The sequence below is a fragment of the Xylocopa sonorina genome, chromosome 7, assembly GCF_050948175.1.
Source record: "Xylocopa sonorina isolate GNS202 chromosome 7, iyXylSono1_principal, whole genome shotgun sequence".
Classification (NCBI taxonomy): domain Eukaryota; kingdom Metazoa; phylum Arthropoda; class Insecta; order Hymenoptera; family Apidae; genus Xylocopa; species Xylocopa sonorina.
The window spans coordinates 13851272-13868965 of NC_135199.1; the positions used below are offsets into that span (position 1 = coordinate 13851272).

At 44.0% G+C, this 17694-nt stretch overlaps 1 protein-coding gene across 4 annotated transcripts; it reads right to left on the reverse strand.

Annotated features, from left to right (window-relative positions):
• Positions 1-36: 36 nt before the first annotated feature.
• LOC143425059 (roundabout homolog 2) lies at positions 37-16530 on the reverse strand. Of its 4 annotated transcripts, none has more exons than XM_076897521.1 (11): positions 15060-16530; positions 10431-10739; positions 4931-5084; positions 4709-4839; positions 4345-4611; positions 3956-4236; positions 3363-3890; positions 3056-3289; positions 2627-2965; positions 486-2544; positions 37-407 (listed from the first exon to the last, which is right to left on the reverse strand). In XM_076897521.1, exons 1-11 carry the CDS (start codon positions 15118-15120, stop codon positions 151-153), a joined length of 4620 nt encoding a protein of 1539 aa, XP_076753636.1. In that variant the 5' UTR covers positions 15121-16530; the 3' UTR covers positions 37-150. The 4 variants fall into 4 exon arrangements, with proteins under 4 accessions (XP_076753636.1, XP_076753637.1, XP_076753638.1 ...); XM_076897522.1 differs by lacking the exon at positions 15060-16530 and adding an exon at positions 14574-14717; XM_076897523.1 differs by lacking the exon at positions 15060-16530 and adding an exon at positions 13371-13447.
• Positions 16531-17694: the final 1164 nt, after the last annotated feature.

Here is a 17694-nt window from a genome sequence, read left to right on the forward strand (position 1 = left end):
CCGTATGGTACGACTATATATTGTTGTCGCGCGCGAGAGAGACGGCTACGATTCGTTGCGATCAAAGTAAATCGTTTCGAAATGAAACAATCGTTTCTATATCGTGCAACGACGATCAATTCCCTGTCGCTTCGGGGAATCGTCGGGACGTTAGCCATCGCGAAGGTCGGCCGGCCGACTACATTCCGCAGCAGGATTCGTATTATTAACACCACCACCAGCACCACCGCCACCACCGCCACCACCGCCACCACCGCCGCCACCACCACCACCACCACCACCACCACCACCAACGAAAACATTGTTCAGCTTGTTGTATCTCTGACTTCCAGAACTGCTTACTGTGTTCGAGGCTGAAGAGTTATGCTGAGGATAGCCGACGATTCTCGAGAAGCTAGGCACTTTATCTAGAAAAGAAGAGAAAAAAAAGGCATCGATGATACAATTACAATATGTGGGACGAGGTAGAATCGTCATGTACCAACCTTTCACACGGTTATGCCTCGACCTTTCTTGCGAGCCGGCACTACCAGATTGCCTCGGCGAAATGCAAGAGTAATTACTGTCACCGCTACTATAAATCGGTGAAGCAGTCCTAACGGTCCTTCCACGCGGACTCCTGTCGTTCCTGTTTCGCGAGCTGCCTTTACCATGAAGACAATTCGCCGACGACGAGACGAACTGATCGTTGTATTCGAGGGTGTTCCCGTACAGGCAGCTCGATTCGGAACAAGAGCAACAAATATCCGAGTGCGCGTTCGAATCGCAAGATTTTCTATCCCAATCGTCGTTCTCAACGTGATAAAGGCTCTCCGATTGATAAACGTTTTCGTCGTTTCGCCGATATATTTCCTCGTTCCCAATCGATCGTTCCGCGCGCGAATCCGCTCGGTTCATATGGCTGTACGCGGAATCATAATCTTCCAATGGCGAATCCAAGTTTCGTTGCCCGTACAAAATAGAACCGCTTTCGTACTCGTTCTCTTGGTTATTCTTATACGATTCATAACAGTCGTACGTCTGCGGATAAGCGGCTCCGATTTGCGGTGGATTCGTTTGCGGCGGCAAGCTTGTGTATCTACTTTGTTGGTGGATGTTATTTTGTTGAACGGAACTCTCGAACGGCTGTAACTGTTGACTCGAACCTGAATTCCATATTGTACCCGATCCACCTAAATTATTCGTCCCTCTGGCAGGCGGACTGGGTGGACTTTGAGAATTTCTTGATCCGGAGCCGGAACTAGGACCTCCTGCGCCTCCTCCGCCGCCGCCACCTCCAGATCCGGAACCAGACCCGGAGCCTGAATTTGAACTGGAACTTAAACCTAATCCCAAAGCTAGTCCGGTACCAGCCATTAGGTCCAAATCGTTTTGCCTCTCGATGCTTCGTTTACCTAAATGAGGGCTGAACGCTGTTTGATGTTGATATTGCTGTTGCTCCTGCGACTGTTGTTGCTGCTGGTAATGATGTTGTTGTTGTTGTTGTTGTTGTTGTTGCTGCTGCTGCTGCTGCTGATATTGATGCGGATGATGGTGGTGATGATGGTATTGATACTGATGTTGATGTGGATGTTGGTGTTGGTGTTGATGCGCGTGCGAATGCGTTCTGGAGGAGCCAAGGGATCCCTCGAACGAGGGCGGATGATCCGGTGGAGGTGGTAGCACGTCGCACCAATTCGGGGCTTGATTTTCGTTCGGTAGCGGCATTCTGTATTGATGCACTCTTCTTTGCGCCTCCTGATTATCGTCCGCATTGTAAACGCTGCTGGCATTGTCGCTGCTCGGGGATACAGTCGATTTGTTTCGATCCAAATTCGAATCTAAACTCGAATAATCTGGCTTGAGGCAAGAGTCGCTCGAGTTTGACTTTCGACCAGTCGTTTCTATCGAATCCGGGCTACGCGTAGGCATGCATAGCGTCGTCGTCGCGTATGGTTCCGGCGGAGCTTGCAATTGTTTCCGAGTGTTGTAAAACGTTGTCAGATTAACTTCGGCATACTCCGAGCCGGTCATTCCAACGATACCAGGGGGTAAACCGATCTGAGTTTGATTGCCCAGTAGCTTTGTTTCGCAATCCTTATCGGTGGAGGAAGGTTGAAGAGTGTTGGTCGGCCTCCAACCACGCTCCAGCCAGAGAGTGTCCTTATTTAATTGACAAATATCGTTGGCTGTGCCGACTGGAACGTTTAAGTGGCCGAGTTGTTTGCTCATCGCCTGTCTTCGACGTACGTAAAAAACGCCCAACGAAGCGGCGATCACAGTGAACACGACTGCTATGATTAAAACGAGGAACCAGGTCTCGCTGACAACAGAGGCGTTCCTCTGGCTCGGATCCGTTCGCGGTGGTAATTGTTGCAATTGTCCTGGATCCATGTTTAAAACAGTCGGACTCGAGAAGGGCCCAAGCCCTACGCGAGTGAATCCGGCAACGCGAGCCGTGTAAAGACCACCCGTCGTTAAGCTATTTATAATCACCGAGGTCGTCGACGCATTTAAAGACATCTGACCCAGAATCTTGTTGCTGGTGTTGCTCTTTATCTGAATCTGGCCAACAGAAGGAACAATAGAAATAATCGTGTCTATCTCGTACGTAAACGCGAGATCGGTTTCACAGGTCAGTTTTTACCTTGTATCCTATCAATTGTCCGTTTTGCGTGCTCTTCGGTGGCGGAGACCAACGTACGAACGCCGAAGTCACATTTATCATGCCAACGTGAACATTCTCGGGCGCACCGGAAGGAACGTCCTCCAGCGTGGTCGTCAATTTCACGTTGCTCGGTCTACCTTCGATCGTCTTGAAGAAGGGCACCAGAAAAAATTCGTACCGCGTGTACTTGTTCAGATTGGTCAAGACGTAGCTGGTTGCCCCGGCGTTTAATACCGTAACCATTCGATATTCCGGCTTCTCCGAAACTTCACGGTACCTTATGTACAAGCCTTCGACTAAATCTGCCGCTCCGAGTATCTAAACGTTCACATGGACAGAGAGGACCGGTGTTAAGAGCTTCTCTCGAGGAAACGAATAGAAAGAGTTGCACGCTCGCGATCCACTTACGTCCCATACAATCTTCACGCTGGTACTGCTCAGCGGTTGAACGTCTTTCAAGTAAAGAATCTCCCTGTTGAGACGATCTCTCGCTCGAATCAGTTCGGTTTGAGGAATCGCGTGCTGGTCGAGATTGGTGCTGGTACGCGCGACGTCTGAAAACGGGCCAGCGATGGAAAGGCCTTGACTCGTGCGGGCACGAACAAGGAACACGTAACTCGTGTCGGGCTTCAGATTTGTCACCTAAGAAAGTGTAAAAAGTTCCGAAATAGATTATTTCAACAAACATTTCATCGAATTACGTAATCTATCTTACAGTGTAGATATCGTCCGTTATTCCTGCCCCGGCGATGATCCAGCTAGTTTTTGGATTCGTAGCAAAATATTGTACGGTGTAGTCGACTATCTTCGTAGCAACCTCCTGAACCGGGCTCCAGGTGAGCGTAACCGCGTTGCTCGTAGTATTCACTATTCTCGGTTTGCTCACGCTCGCGGGACCGGTAACCGAAAAGTCTGTCGCTGTCCCCTGACTAGTCGCTCCGGGGCTAACGGTCAAACTGGTAGTCCACGAGGTATTTCCGGATTCGGAGGATGCGACGCACTTGTAGAGGCCGGTGTCGCTTACTTGAACGTTTCTTATCGAAAGAGTGCCGTTGCTCGCGATCGCGAACCGATCGTTTTCACTACCGAGTCGCACAAGTTCGTCGTACTTGTACCATCGGATCTTTGGAGTTGGTCTTCCGGATGCACGGCACGGCATGGAAATCTCACCCTTTGTCGGTGATGTTTGATTCGTCGCTGCCATTTCGATAATAGGCGGTGGAGCCTCTTCGACCGACGTAACCTGGCCACGCGACAATTCGCGTGTTAATAAACGAATAAACGAATAAATAAGTTTAAAGAAGGTACCTGAAGAAAAACCATCGCTGTGCTCGCACCGGCTTGACTGATCGCGCTGCAAACGTAATGTCCTTCGTCTTTCCCAAGTACTCCTCTGATCTGTAAACTCCCATCCTCGACGATTTTGTACCGCCCTTGGTACACATTACCCGGGAACATTAATTCTTGAGAACCTTCCCGGGTCCAAAAAACAGAAGGCTTTGGCGCCCCGCGAGCAGCGCAGGAAAACGAAACGTTCGATCCGACGCCGACTATCTCGTCCTTGGGGAAACTGGTGAATACAGGTCTCGCTGCGAAACAGAATCGTGAACCATCGTCACGAACACGAAGAAGAAGAAGAAGAAGAAGAAGAAGAAGAAAACTATAACGAGCTTGGGCTAAGCACGCGCTAGGCTTACAATACACTGTTAAAGTTGCACTCGCTGATATGGCGCCGACGCTATTTTCAGCGTCGCAAATGTACGTCCCTTGATCCTGAGAGTTTACCCTCTCGATCCTTAAGCTTTCGTCATCCAAAATGTGCGCCCGCCCGATCGGCATTTTTCCATCGCTTCGCCGCCAAAGAATCTTGGGTGGCGGATCACCGCCTACGCGGCAAGCAAACTCGGCTGTTTGATTAGCTAGGATCGTTTGATTCGCCGGAGTCGACAAAAAGAATGGCTTCACTAACAAAAAACAAACGACAAATACACGCGAACAATTAACTTGGATTGTCGTTCAGATTTTTCTTATTTTTCTTCATCCCTTTCTTAGGTTGCCTACCGTGAACTGTCAAAGTTGCCACCGCAGATTCTTTCACGCCAACCATGTTCTCGGCGACGCATTGATACTTTCCCTGATCCGTTTGCCTGACATCCGAGATCATCAAATTTCCCCCGTCTACCAAAGTGATACTAAAGAAGAAACAACGAATGTTGTTAATATATATATATATATATATATATATATGTTGTTGGTCATCTATGATACAGTGCAATAAACTACCGTTTAGTAGCGTCCAAATCAATCGTGTGACCGTTCCTTTTCCAGTGCAACGTTGGCTCTGGATGTCCTCGGGGTGGGCCACACTCGAGTAAAGCGGTCTCTCCAGCCGCAACTCTCGTATTTTGCGGTTCCGCGCGAAATTCGTCCCTTAACACTGCAACAAACGATCAACGTGTCGGGTAAAAACGATCGTCGGGTGTATAGAAACAATCCTTTCAGAATTGAACTAACATTAAATAATGTTATTATTCTACGTATAGACGAGAAGGGTTAAACCAAATAATAGGATTATCTCCATCTCCATCTCTTTACCAAGCTCATCCCAGACCCTGTCCTTCTTTCATCTTCGTTCGGTCTCCGAGTGAACGATGAGTCACGAGACATAGTCGGTGTTATCGGTTAAGCCGTTCCGCTCTGTTTGTTCATCGTTAGCGCCGTACAAACAGTCCTATACTCGTGCAATACAGTTTGAACAGCTTTTCATCTACTTTCTAACGCTTCCCCTTCTCTCTCTCCCTCTCTCTCTCTCTCTCTCTCTCTCTCTCTCTCTCTCTTCTGGCGCGAGTACAGTACTTTTCTGATAGAACCCCAAAGAAAGTTCCAGAAGAAGGCAAGTTAACTTGAAATCAAACGGATAAAGAGCTAGCTAACGGGAGAAATGAACGAGTTTAAAAGGAAAAGGAAAAAGAAAAGAACAAAAAAAGTGCAAACTCGAAAAAAGAAAGAGGGAGAGCGAAGTTGGTGCGTAGTCAAACAACCTCCAATTAACGGACGCTAGATCTGGAGCGAAAGAATTGAAGGGTTCTTGGATCTCCCGTCGCACCCCTGGCTTCTTTTTTCCTGGTCTCACCCCTACTGGTCACATAGAACCCCGCAGGGTTTTTCGCGAGCCGCAGGAACCAACTAATGAGAGAGCAGCAGGCGCGCGTCGTTCCCTACACGCCACGCGTCGTCTCTACATGGACGGGAGGAAACGGCTACGCTTGTTAGACCATGCGGGAGTAGTACCATCTGCGCGAGACGAGTTCTTCGGTGTAGAACGGGGGGAGAGGGGACTCTTTTCTTCTTGTACGACGGACGGAACGATGATCGTACGCAAACGACTCGAACGATCGAAACTAACCAGCGGCTATTAGTTTCTCGTTAACAATACGAAGTGCTCTAGCTTCTCTGCTTTCGTTCATCCCGTGAGAGAAATTCTTAATTCAGTTCTTAAGTCAGTCATTTATTATTCCGAGAGGTGTATACGTTTCGGAACGAATCGATAATGGAGCAGTACCACTAAACAAAAAAGTTTATCGAGTTTACTCGAGCCAAAGAAAGCCCTCGTGAATCACTGTTTTTACCACCATATTCGGATAGAAATTAAACGGCGTAAATACAAATACAATGGCGGAAAGACCGGTTAGAAAGAGCGAGAAGTGGTTGCATTGCCTACTTAACGTGTATACGTATGGTACATGTAGAGGTAGAAGGAATATTCGCTCGGTTGGTAAGACCGCATTCAATGCAAATGGCCACAGGACTATCTTCGCATGGGTATACGTTAACCAACATGCTTACATATCGCACGGCTGACTGTTCGATAGTGCCTGCAGAGTCTCGAAAGGTGACCGTTGTTTCTATGTGTGCAACAGATATACCGGGGAGAGAGGGTGCAAGTATATACGTATCAGAATATCCGTATACGGATAGTTGATCACGAATCCACGCGCACATACACCTAAGCAGGCGCGTGCGTTTACCTTTGCGTACTATGTAACCACTTACATACGTGTACACATCTATACTTGTGTACCCCTGGCACCGGCCGGTTCGCTCGGTTCTCCGTGCACTCGGAACCGAATCGTGCGTGCGTAACAAAATAAAATGCACACATTTCCTATATGATTTTTTCAACATTTTACTTTACATTACTCGTTTATACCTTTGCATCTCTGGCGTGTCGAGAAATCAGCCAAAAATTCTTACGTACTGCGCAACATCTACTTTCATCAGAGATTCGTTGAAATTCAATTCAGATTTACCTTTCTTCGGCGCGTTCAACGTCAATTAATTCGACGAATCGCGATTTAAATTTACCTTAAATTCGAGACGTGTTTAAAGTTGTCTACGTTGATGCGGGAATTGTCGGCACAGCAGTGCTGCTCGCGACGCGCCAGCCTGGTCCGGTATGCCCACGGATTCGATATAAATAGACACCAGTGTGCAGCATTCGTGCTTTCGTGTTATGCTATTCGATAGACAATCATCGGAGGATAGGCAAATTTCTTACCCTCTCGGTGATTAAATCGATTATGATACGTATGTAAAATTTAAATAATATAAACAAATATATTTACACGTATGCATAGATCAGAAATATAATAGTATCGCTAATGTCTAGAACTATTTCTTACGTTTCCCGCGTTAATTTCATATCTTTGGCTAATTTCGTCGGTACTTACTTACTTACTACAGATTCGATTTAACTGTCGCATTTGAATTCACGAATCCCGTTAACACGCACACCCTATCTTGATAAAATACACGTTCCCTATGGTATCTGCCCATACGATACGATACGATACGATACGATGCGATACGATACGGTACGGTACGGTACGGTAAGGTACGGAATACGGTGACCATTCGCTTAACATTTAAATTGCATCGTATCTGTCTGGTTCGTGTCACACGAACTTCCTGATTTTCCCAAGTCGACCGAGTAAACGACAATTCACGTCACACATTAGTTACTCTCGATATTTGTCCCGATCGGATAGAAGAACCTCGAGATGAAGCTTCGACACCGCGTACCATGTCCTTCTTCTCCTTCTCCTTCTCCTTCTCCTTCTTCTTCTTCTTCTTCTTCCTCTGATTATTATTAATATTATTATTATTATTATTGTTATGGCGAGTGTTACCTGCATAAAATCAATTGGTTTGCTACCCAAGTTACATATTCGAATAGCGAGAGGAAATATTATCGGAGAGGAAAAAAGAATGTTCGGTACGAGTGAAACGGCGAGGAAAAGATAAGGATAAGGATAACGGGGATACACAGTCGAAAGTGATTCTCCTCCCGGTTGAAGTAACGTTGCGAGGATACTCGATTACTCAATTAAACCATAGTGTCGGTAGGCGTGGCAGTTGGACGTACTCGCGTATATACATATATCACAGAGGTACATCGCATGTTGGATAGAAACCGGGTTTGTATGTGCCCATACGTATGCGTACTCACGTGTACGTTTACACGCATACGAGGACGTAGAAATTATATAAAACTCTATCGAATGTTTTAAATAATTAATAGCTTTTAAACTTTTCAATGTTTTCGATAGATTTGAATCTAGCCCTTAGTTTAGAAGAAAGAACTTTTTAATAAACAGACGAGACGAAATCAAAGGCAAATCGCATCGCGAGAGAAACCTGAAGGGAAATCTGAATGCGATCGTGGCCGTTCGATATCTAGCGGTGTTCGTAGATTGCAACTCACGATAAACGTTTGTATGCGCGGCAACCCTCAGACTGTGCTTTGCAAACTTGGCTGTCCACGCCGGAAATACCTACTACACCATTGGGATTGAGTGAATGGAGCCGTTGTTTCACCAGCAGCATTCACTCTTTATCAGTTGAAATGCGTTTGTATATAGTATATACTGAACGTGCAACATAGGTCCACCGAAAGAGTGTTGGTATGGGAAGAAAAACATAACTGACCGGCCGGCAACTTCGATTATACGCACGCGTACATAAATCTATACATTCTATATATCATATAGAATGTATAGAGAATAAGAGACAAATTTCATTGTGTTTGCGTGGGGCTGTGATTTTCATTTTACGCTGTCCTGCTTCAACCGTTGAAAACACGCCACCGTGTGCGTGCAACATACAGAAGAACTTTCGTATTCTTTCTTACATCCTGTTTCTCTGCATAAACGTATTACATTCGTGTGCAAATTTCCGTACACGTAGTTCATGACCTTCCGGGCAGCGGCGCACCAACCAGTGGAAATGAAACTCAGGATACGGAATAAACAATGAAAAAGAAAAAGAACTTGCCTTCTTTTCAATCCAACGCGGACAAACGACAGTTGAATACCACCAGCAACAGTTAAAGGGAGGGAAAAAGCTGAGAAATGCTATCCGCCGATACAAAGTATACGTACATTTTCTTAAGCGATTATTTACCGATTACATCTACACGACGATCGATCGAATCTTTCCGAAGACAAGAGAAAAGAGACCCCCATCTCCGAGTTCAGTTCAGTTTAGTACGCGTATCATCGCCAGCGAAGGAGCTGTCTCCTCCGATTGGCTTTTCGACTTTGTACAGACGGAATAAACGGAAACGCTTATCGTGCCGGCACCTGGTATCAACGAATCCGTCGATATAGAACATCGTTCTCTGCTGGGATTAAAAAAGCTGTAACATCTCCCTGCTCCATCTATCTCGACCTGACCCTCGGGCTCTCGTTTTCTTCTCCTCTTTTCCCCTAAAAGCTATGGGAAGTACTGTAACCCAGGCGCGGCACAGCGCAGCAGAGTCTGTACTATGCCGTCCGGCTAATCGATACGCGGTGGATGGAGCGAACGAGGGACCCACCGAATGGGGTCCGAATAGGGAACAGAAGAAGAGGGCTGAAAGCAAACGATGGATAGGTGTTATTTCACCGAGGCGAGAACCGAAGAAACGAAAACTCGGGGGGAGAGAACCGTAAGGGTAAGTAGTATCTTCGGGCAACTTGAATCGGTCGAATCGATCGAATGTCTCCGTTTTACTCGGGTTTTATCTCTTGTCGAATATATATGGTAGATTGGCAACCAATAACTGTTGTATGCGTAATCGAGAGAAATCGTAACCGTTATACAATTTACACCGAACCGTAACGCGAATCGTTCTCCGAATAGCTTTTCTTTCGTTCCGTCCAATGAAATGTATAGTTACCGCAACGACGTTCAATTCTCACGACTGTCAACTTTTACGTGCTACGGAAATTTTTCGAGAAATAACGAAAATAGGAATGCGATTGTTTTCAATTAATCATTATTCCGCATTACATACGGATACGACATCGTTAACGCTTTAAGAAGTAGTTTAGTTAAATGACCGGCAGAGATTTTTGCACGCTATACACGTACGTATACATATTTATTATGATGGCACACTACCGCACACCTTGGCAAAACCAAACTATGCTGCATCAGGCCGTATACACAGCACCCCGTTGGTCGAGCATACGCTCGCTGTGTAGATACAACCCCGTATCGATTTCTGTTCTCCTTCTCTTTCCTTCTTTGCGATCGCGCGCGCGCGCGCGCGCCTGCACTTATACTTTTCTCCGCGTACACGTGTATATCAATTCCAATTTGTTCAATTCTCATCGCTATAAAAGTATCGAATTGAAATATAATTTATGCTCTAATAAATCTATTCGAGAATAACAATTAAGTTATTAACGTAAGAACTTCTGTGTACGTGGGTTGCGCGGAAGGGATCATCGGAGCTTACCTGCGACGGTTAAGGTTGCATTACGGCTTGAAACGGAACCTGCTTGATTTCTCGCAACACACCAATAAACACCTCCATCTTGCTCCTTTTTTCCATGCATCACTCTCAAGAAAAATAGCGATCCCGTTGGAAGGAGAACACGATGAGATTTTACATCTCCTGGTGATGTTTGAACCAATTCACCGTCCTTGTACCACTCGATCACAGGTTGAGGTTTACCTTCCGCCTTGCAATTCAACGTTACCGGTTCATTCTTGGCCACGATTATATCCGACGGATGTTCCGTTATACGCGGTGATCTCAATTGCCCTGTAACAAGAAATTTCGTTGATTGACCAAAATATTCTGCCTCTTACACCGGCAACGCGCGTGCGCGCTGCCTTTTCTCGTTACGTATATATCTCTATCTTTATCTACCTATCATATGTCCACAACTGTGTTATACACCGGCGACAGATTCCATACACGCGACAAAGATATTTCAACTATCTCAATATCGCTACACGGATTCTGAATTATTCTTGGAACGTACAGATACGACCCGTAGACCATAAGCAGTCTACAATCGCGTCGCGCAGCTTGCAAATCCTATTGGAACGCAAACGTCCGAAGCAAAACCCACTCCAGAAATGTTTCACATCATTCGCAAGAACGTTTACTCGAATCCCGAAACGTTTGCGCATCCTATCGACTCGTTTTAACAAACTTTCATTCTATTCCGAGTAATCTTTTTCAATTCTCCATCGACGTTCAAGAAAGAACACACTACAATCAGATTCGTCATTCTCGACGTACGCATGTTCTGAGAACCTTTAAATTTGGATACGATTCGATGATCGATAAGTACATGTTGTTTGTACAACTAATAAGAATTTGATAAATGCGTTCAGGTGCCGAACTAAAACTGGAAACAATACTATATGGAAAGGATAACAATTTTCATTTCCTCAGTTCCGAGCATGCCGCTCTTTAGCCTCGCGTACACACAGTTGAACATTTTCTTTCGTCCTCTCGCCTCAGCATTTGGAAACAATAGACATTGTGGCTAAATTAAAATCGCCTCCGGTGTTTTCATATTTCGCTGTTGAACAGCGAATCGTGAGCGCACGCGAACCAACTCAACGAACAGTTCTTGCGCTCAGCAGGCCTGAGGCATCTCGTTTCATTTCAGTTCTAACCTTCTCTGAACCAACCTATCCGAGCAACCTTCCTTGCCAACCCGCTGTCATTCCTTTTTCTTTTGTATTCCATCATATTCATCCCTGTGTTTCTTCTGTTTCTTTCCAGCCCCCTCCCCCCTCTCCTAGCCACCTCTTTTTTGTATCATTTTTCGCCGCTTCCTCTCCATCCACCCGTCCGTCCGCATCCCTGTCCTCGTTCACGATCTTTTCTGTTTAACTTTTCAACGATTTTGAACATCCGTCATCGATATATCTGTACTCGCACGAAGTCTATTTGATATCATATTCTACGACTACCTTAGTTGACCAATCTTGCAAAAAACTTTATCGGAGTTGAAACGGAGAGTGAAGCAGTGAGCGAAATCATTCGTAGCACTGTTCCGAAATGTATATTTAATCTTTACCAAAAAGCACAGATTACGGAACTTGTAAACGAACAATGACTCGACTTACGACTTCACGACTGCAACGCGGGTATTGATTTGGCGCTGTTGCGCTTCAGCTCTGTCGGTTCTGCTGGTTCGTTCGTCTTTGCTGATTCTATACTTTGCTATACCGAATCTCCCAATTTTTCCTTTAAAATTATCTGTACCGTCGTTACCTCATTTCGAACATTTCCCACTGTACGTATATATCGCAATTCATCACTTTTCCGTAAAGTATGTGCAACATGGATGGAATCGGAAAAAATCCGAACAAAGAGGAGACAAGAAACAGAAAGAGGTGGGCTTAAAAGTACAAAGTATATAAGCAAAGTGGTAGAGTAAATTTGGCGAATATCCAAAGCTATACCATTGTAAACCGTCGCGAGGGAATTGTTCTATTTTCCGACCACCACGATTCTTTGCATTATTTTTACTTTTCCGTATCTTTCGAACGAACACTTTTCAATTCTTGATCTAAGCCGTGTACATAAAAAATGATATAATACCTTGTGAGATCGATACAAGTATTACTATTACACATTTCGAGGATTAGCGCGCGCGCGAAAGGAGGCTAGAGTATAAGAAGAAAAAGAAGATAGAAAGAAACAGTTTCATTACTTTCGATCCCTGAGAAAGATATTCTTGTAAGAGGGGAAGGTAGAAGACGAAACGGGAATAACCATTGAATTCCTTGAGAGGCGAGGGAAACCTAGACGCGCTGAACCCTCCAAGAGGGTTCGACCGGCACACCCTATTCGGGACTGCCTCCTAAGCCCTCCTAAGCAGGGCTGTCCAAAGTTGTGGAAAAAATAGCAGCTTCAGATTTTTAATTTCTATTCCAGGCCAGTTTCTGTCGGTTTCCGTTCATCCTGTTTCTATGATATTACGCGGCCTTTATAATCGGTTCGATGCACAACTCCCTACAGATGTGGATCTGCATCATACACAACGATGACCTTAACAAAAGTACGACATACGATTATTCGATTTCTTCTGTGAAAAATGCGAAACGTTTCGAAAAGAGACTCGTGTCAATGTTTCTTTGCCGTTCGAACAATCATTGAATCATCGAAATTCCGTAGAAGAGTTAGACAGATGTACGTAACGCAACATTTATGAATCTATTGACGATACATAAAAATAACTAGACGAAGCAAATGATAATAATACAGACGATAAATGAACGTTTCATTTTCATCCATGTTACAAAGTAAGAAAACTATTGATAGACTAGATTAAAAAACAATTCAGCTTCCATCGTGTCTTAACGAGTCTTAGCTTACGGACAAGTAGTTACTTGAAGAAAGACCAAAATATTTCGACAAGTTTGTTACCGTTCGAATCCGTTCAAATTTTCGTTCGCAGATACATTTACAGGTATCGAAAGTGCCTGAAAATGTTAACAACTCTCGCATGTATCGTAACGAATTAAACGCCTCGTAGCACGCGTTCGTTCAAAGGTTTACAGATGTAAATTTGCTTCGCGGGAATCGCCGTTTAGTTTCTAGCCGAGCATCGCACATAACCTAATAGTTTCGTTTACCATCGGGAACATTCGGCTGTCTCCGCGCGAGACTTTCCATCTACAAAAATAGATCAACCAATGCCTATCACCGGAGCGTGGCTTTTTACTGGAGCACAACCAACATCGAATCTTTCCTAAAGGTCTCAATTGTTTGTGATCGCGAACTTTGTTCAAAGTAGAGAGTTCGATATAAAATGATAAACATTTCTCAGCGTTTGTCGCGTATCGTACTATACTTTTTACATACGCAAAGTTCCTTTGCTACGAGTTTTGTAAACGATTTCTTTCCACAATATCTCCGGTATTCGTTTCGTTTAATAGTCGAAATAATCGAATACAATTAGATGTAGAAAAACACGAACAATTAAACGTGTAAAATAAAATATTTTTAACAAGATCGAAGGAAAAGACCGCAAAGTTACAACGTACAGAGGGGTACGTTTATGTAAGGTAAACCACGAGTACGGTCCTCTTGAAACTATGTATGGAACTGTCATGTACAATTGTTTCGCGTATATCGTACAATTCGATCGTTGTTTATGCGACTTTCGCTTAGTAGAAATCCCATTGATTAACTAAACATTTGGTTACAGTAATTCCTCTGCGATCGACACTCCAGGTCCATTGCTCCCGTTCTACAATTGAATTGAAGCGAACCTAACCGTAATTGAATTGTACGAGCTAAGAATATAGCAAACGAGTTTTCGATATAGTCGAGCAAAAATTGAGTCTTTTTCAATTTCTGATCATCTTTCATTCGCTACTAGAAAGAGCGGTACGCACAATAAACACAGTAACGTAAATCGAATTAGAAACCGGTTTGTCCGTATTTCGAGTCACTGAAAAATTATTCGCTTCTATAGAAATTACAATTGTTCGTCCCTCATGGTCAACACCATTCTCGAACAGTTTCAATCACTTTCCAACACGTTATTTATCATTTACCAACTTGTTATCGTTCCAATTTCACTCGATTTTCATTCCTAGCGTTGATTCAACGGGATGAACTTACGAACAAAAGATTTATCTTCGCGGAGAACATTATCGTTGGTCTCCGTTTCTTTGCTCATTTGTTATCACTTGACAATGAGGCGTAATAAAAGAGGAAATATCTTTACTTGAACTCGTTTTCAGCAAACTCTGAACTTGTTGATTCGCCGTAATCTGTCGGACGAAAATTTTCAATCTAACTACACAAACAATTTTTCACGTAAAACGGCTGAAGAAATATTTATCTGTACCACAAAAAATTGTCTGTTTCAATACAGCGATGTCGGGTAACGATATGTATATATGTATGTATATATTTTAACATTTGGCTTTGTGCGTATGCGCGCGCGCGCGTTTGGCTTTGTAAAAATAAGTGTTTCGAAGATTTTTCACCACGCTGCACATTGAAAAACCGTGAAAACCAGTGACCATTTTTAACACATTTATAAACATTTGGTAACAAAGACAAAAGGAAAACGAAAGTATAGGATGTTCTTACTCGACTTACCGTGTACCATAAGGGCGAAAATTGCTGTCGCGAACAAGTTCCTTAGCCACTCGTTGCGCATTTTTCTTTTCGATGCCCAAAGATTCTGGGGATGGTCGTGAATCACGAACGAGACCCTTCGTAATCGTTGCAAGCTGGTGTCAACACATGCCGATCACACTTTGTAGAAAATGATGAGCTCAACCCATACTCTGGTAAACAAAATCAAAGTCACACGAAACACACGCTCGACGTCGATGAGGTTAAACCGGTAAGAACGACCACTCGCGAGAGGATTCTCCTTTCGAGTTTGGTGCAGAGAGTAGCTTTCCAGGCGAGAGGCGTATCTTTTGGCGTGACACTCGCGCGCGCGTCTCATTTCCATATCGTTACACGTTACCACAAAATACACGCACGTATGCGCGTACGAATAATACACACCTACACCCACGTTATATCCAATACCCACCTACGCACACGCATTATCTATGTATGTGTCAATGTATCGTCTGTACGAGTTACGCGTACACGTACTACGTATAACGCACATACGTACGAACGTTTATACATATTCGCGTAAGATGGTTTAACGTTTAATCGTTGACCGTCTGTCGATCAGCACCGACTCCATTATTATCGAGCAAAACCAACAATTGCTTTCATAATATGAACTTCTGACATCGTCGAACCCGCACGCGCGCGCGCCCGCCCGCACGTACACGCAGAAGCCCGTACATGTATCGAAAATAACGCGCACACACGCGCCCGTAAGTACACGCACGCACGAAGAAGACGAGCATGGAAAAGAGAATCGAATCACGGGCAATGCACCGAAGATTTGTTCACGTTCTCCTAATACACTTTCATTCTTTTCAAGGGACGAGGATAGAGGAGAGCAGGCAAGGAGGATGAGGAAGAGGAGAGCGAGAGAGACGAGGGAGGGGGACAGAGAGAGAGAGAGAGAGAGAGAGGGAGAGAGAAGAGAGGAGAGAGAGAGAGAGAGAGAGAGAGAGAGAGAACTATTCTAATTCTTTGATCGATCCAAGCCGCGCGTCCTCATTGCCACTGATAAATGTAGAATCACACTGAATCCGTTGCGTTTCCTATTAGGTATCCATTTGCTTGATCTTCTTTTATTCCCTACAATTGGTACTCGACGATCGATTCGTTCCGTTTTTTCGAAGAACGGCGGCGTTCCTTCCGAAATCGATCGCTTCGTGACCGACTGTCAAGCTGCGCGTCGTTTCTCTATTCTTCCAATAATTGTTTCCACTTCTCATTGTACTTGCCATTTTCCGTTTAAACAATTTGTTACAATTATCGAACGATATGTGAGTGTAACGAACGTGACTACAATAAAATAGAAATATTCATTTATTTTTACACCAACGCACTCTCCCCAACGAATAACCAAGTAACCGCGACGATCGAGTCACGACTGAGGGTGCAGCCGTTCTATTGGAGGACCACGCGGCCCTTCGGCTGTGTTCGAATATCCTCGTTGAATCTCGGAACCACTTTGGTTCTCGGCGCTAGGTTCTCATGTCGGTTCGTGGTTCTCAGGAGCAGATGTACAGTACACGATAGGTATACGTACATATATACACGTATTGCCATCACGGTATGGATATCGATGACTTTGCACAAAATTAATGATTTCGCTAAACACGTTCAACCATTTTTCTCTGAAACCCAACGTCTTGTTACTTTCCTTTAATCACCACTTGAAATTACTAGTCAATGAAAACGTTTCAATCGTGTTAATTGAATTATTTCAATCTCGTTTATTGAAAATCATTCATTCAGGGAGAAGAAAATATGGCATTTTTTGAATTCATAAATTATTTGAAGCACCGTATCTTTCGATTCCTCCCCTTGCTTCGATCACGATTTATGGGGTATAATAACGGGTCGTTCGTTGCAATCAAACATTCGTATCGTATCGTCAAATGTTGTTTGATCGGTATGCAAGAAATACTTCAAAAGATCTAGCAATATTCGGTGACGTCTTCTATTGAAAAACTCGCCCATAGTTTCGTGAACACTTATCGTCGGCTGCCTGTGCAGTATATACCTATGGAGAATAGATTCGACCATTTATGCATTTCGTTTCCTTCCAAAATGTACAAGAGAAATACGGTAAGTGTACATGCCTGTGCATTTTCAAGCTACATTTAACCACCATTGCACGATAGAATTACGAAGAAAGAGAGCAAACAATTTACCTAAGTAAAATCGAAATCAATCCTTTGATTTCTGGATGTACTTTTAAATATATTTCATTTTCGTTCCTTTGGATGGTTTTTCTTAAATTCACGTCTCTTTTTTGACGCGCATTTAAAGCTCCGATATCGTAATTTAACGTACCATAGGTTGGATCTTTTGGATGAAAAGCGAGGAAATTTCGTGGGAACTCCTCCATGAAAATATATCTTATCTGTTATTTAAATCGAAAATTTGTTACACTTTCGATACGATACGATGCGATACAATGACACGTTAAAGGTTAAATTGAAAAGTTGGGCAGGAAAATACGTTTCCAAGCAACGAAGAAAATCATATTTTTATTTCAATACGAACGAAAGTATTATCACATTAGAACCGAATGTTTCAAACATCGTACATTTTATCATTCCTTAGATTCGATTGTTATGTT

What these genes read in the sequence shown, in the direction of transcription:
- LOC143425059 (XM_076897520.1), bottom strand. Translation starts at nt 11,690, where the DNA reads ATGAATATGATGGAATACAAAAGAAAAAGGAATGACAGCGGGTTGGCA. An exon ending in GATTTGGACGCTACTAAACG is followed by an intron (nt 4,840 to 4,930) that starts GTAGTTTATTGC and finishes TTTCTTCTTTAG; the next exon opens with TATCACTTTGGTAGACGGGG. An exon ending in TAACGGACGATATCTACACT is followed by an intron (nt 3,290 to 3,362) that starts GTAAGATAGATT and finishes ACACTTTCTTAG; the next exon opens with GTGACAAATCTGAAGCCCGA.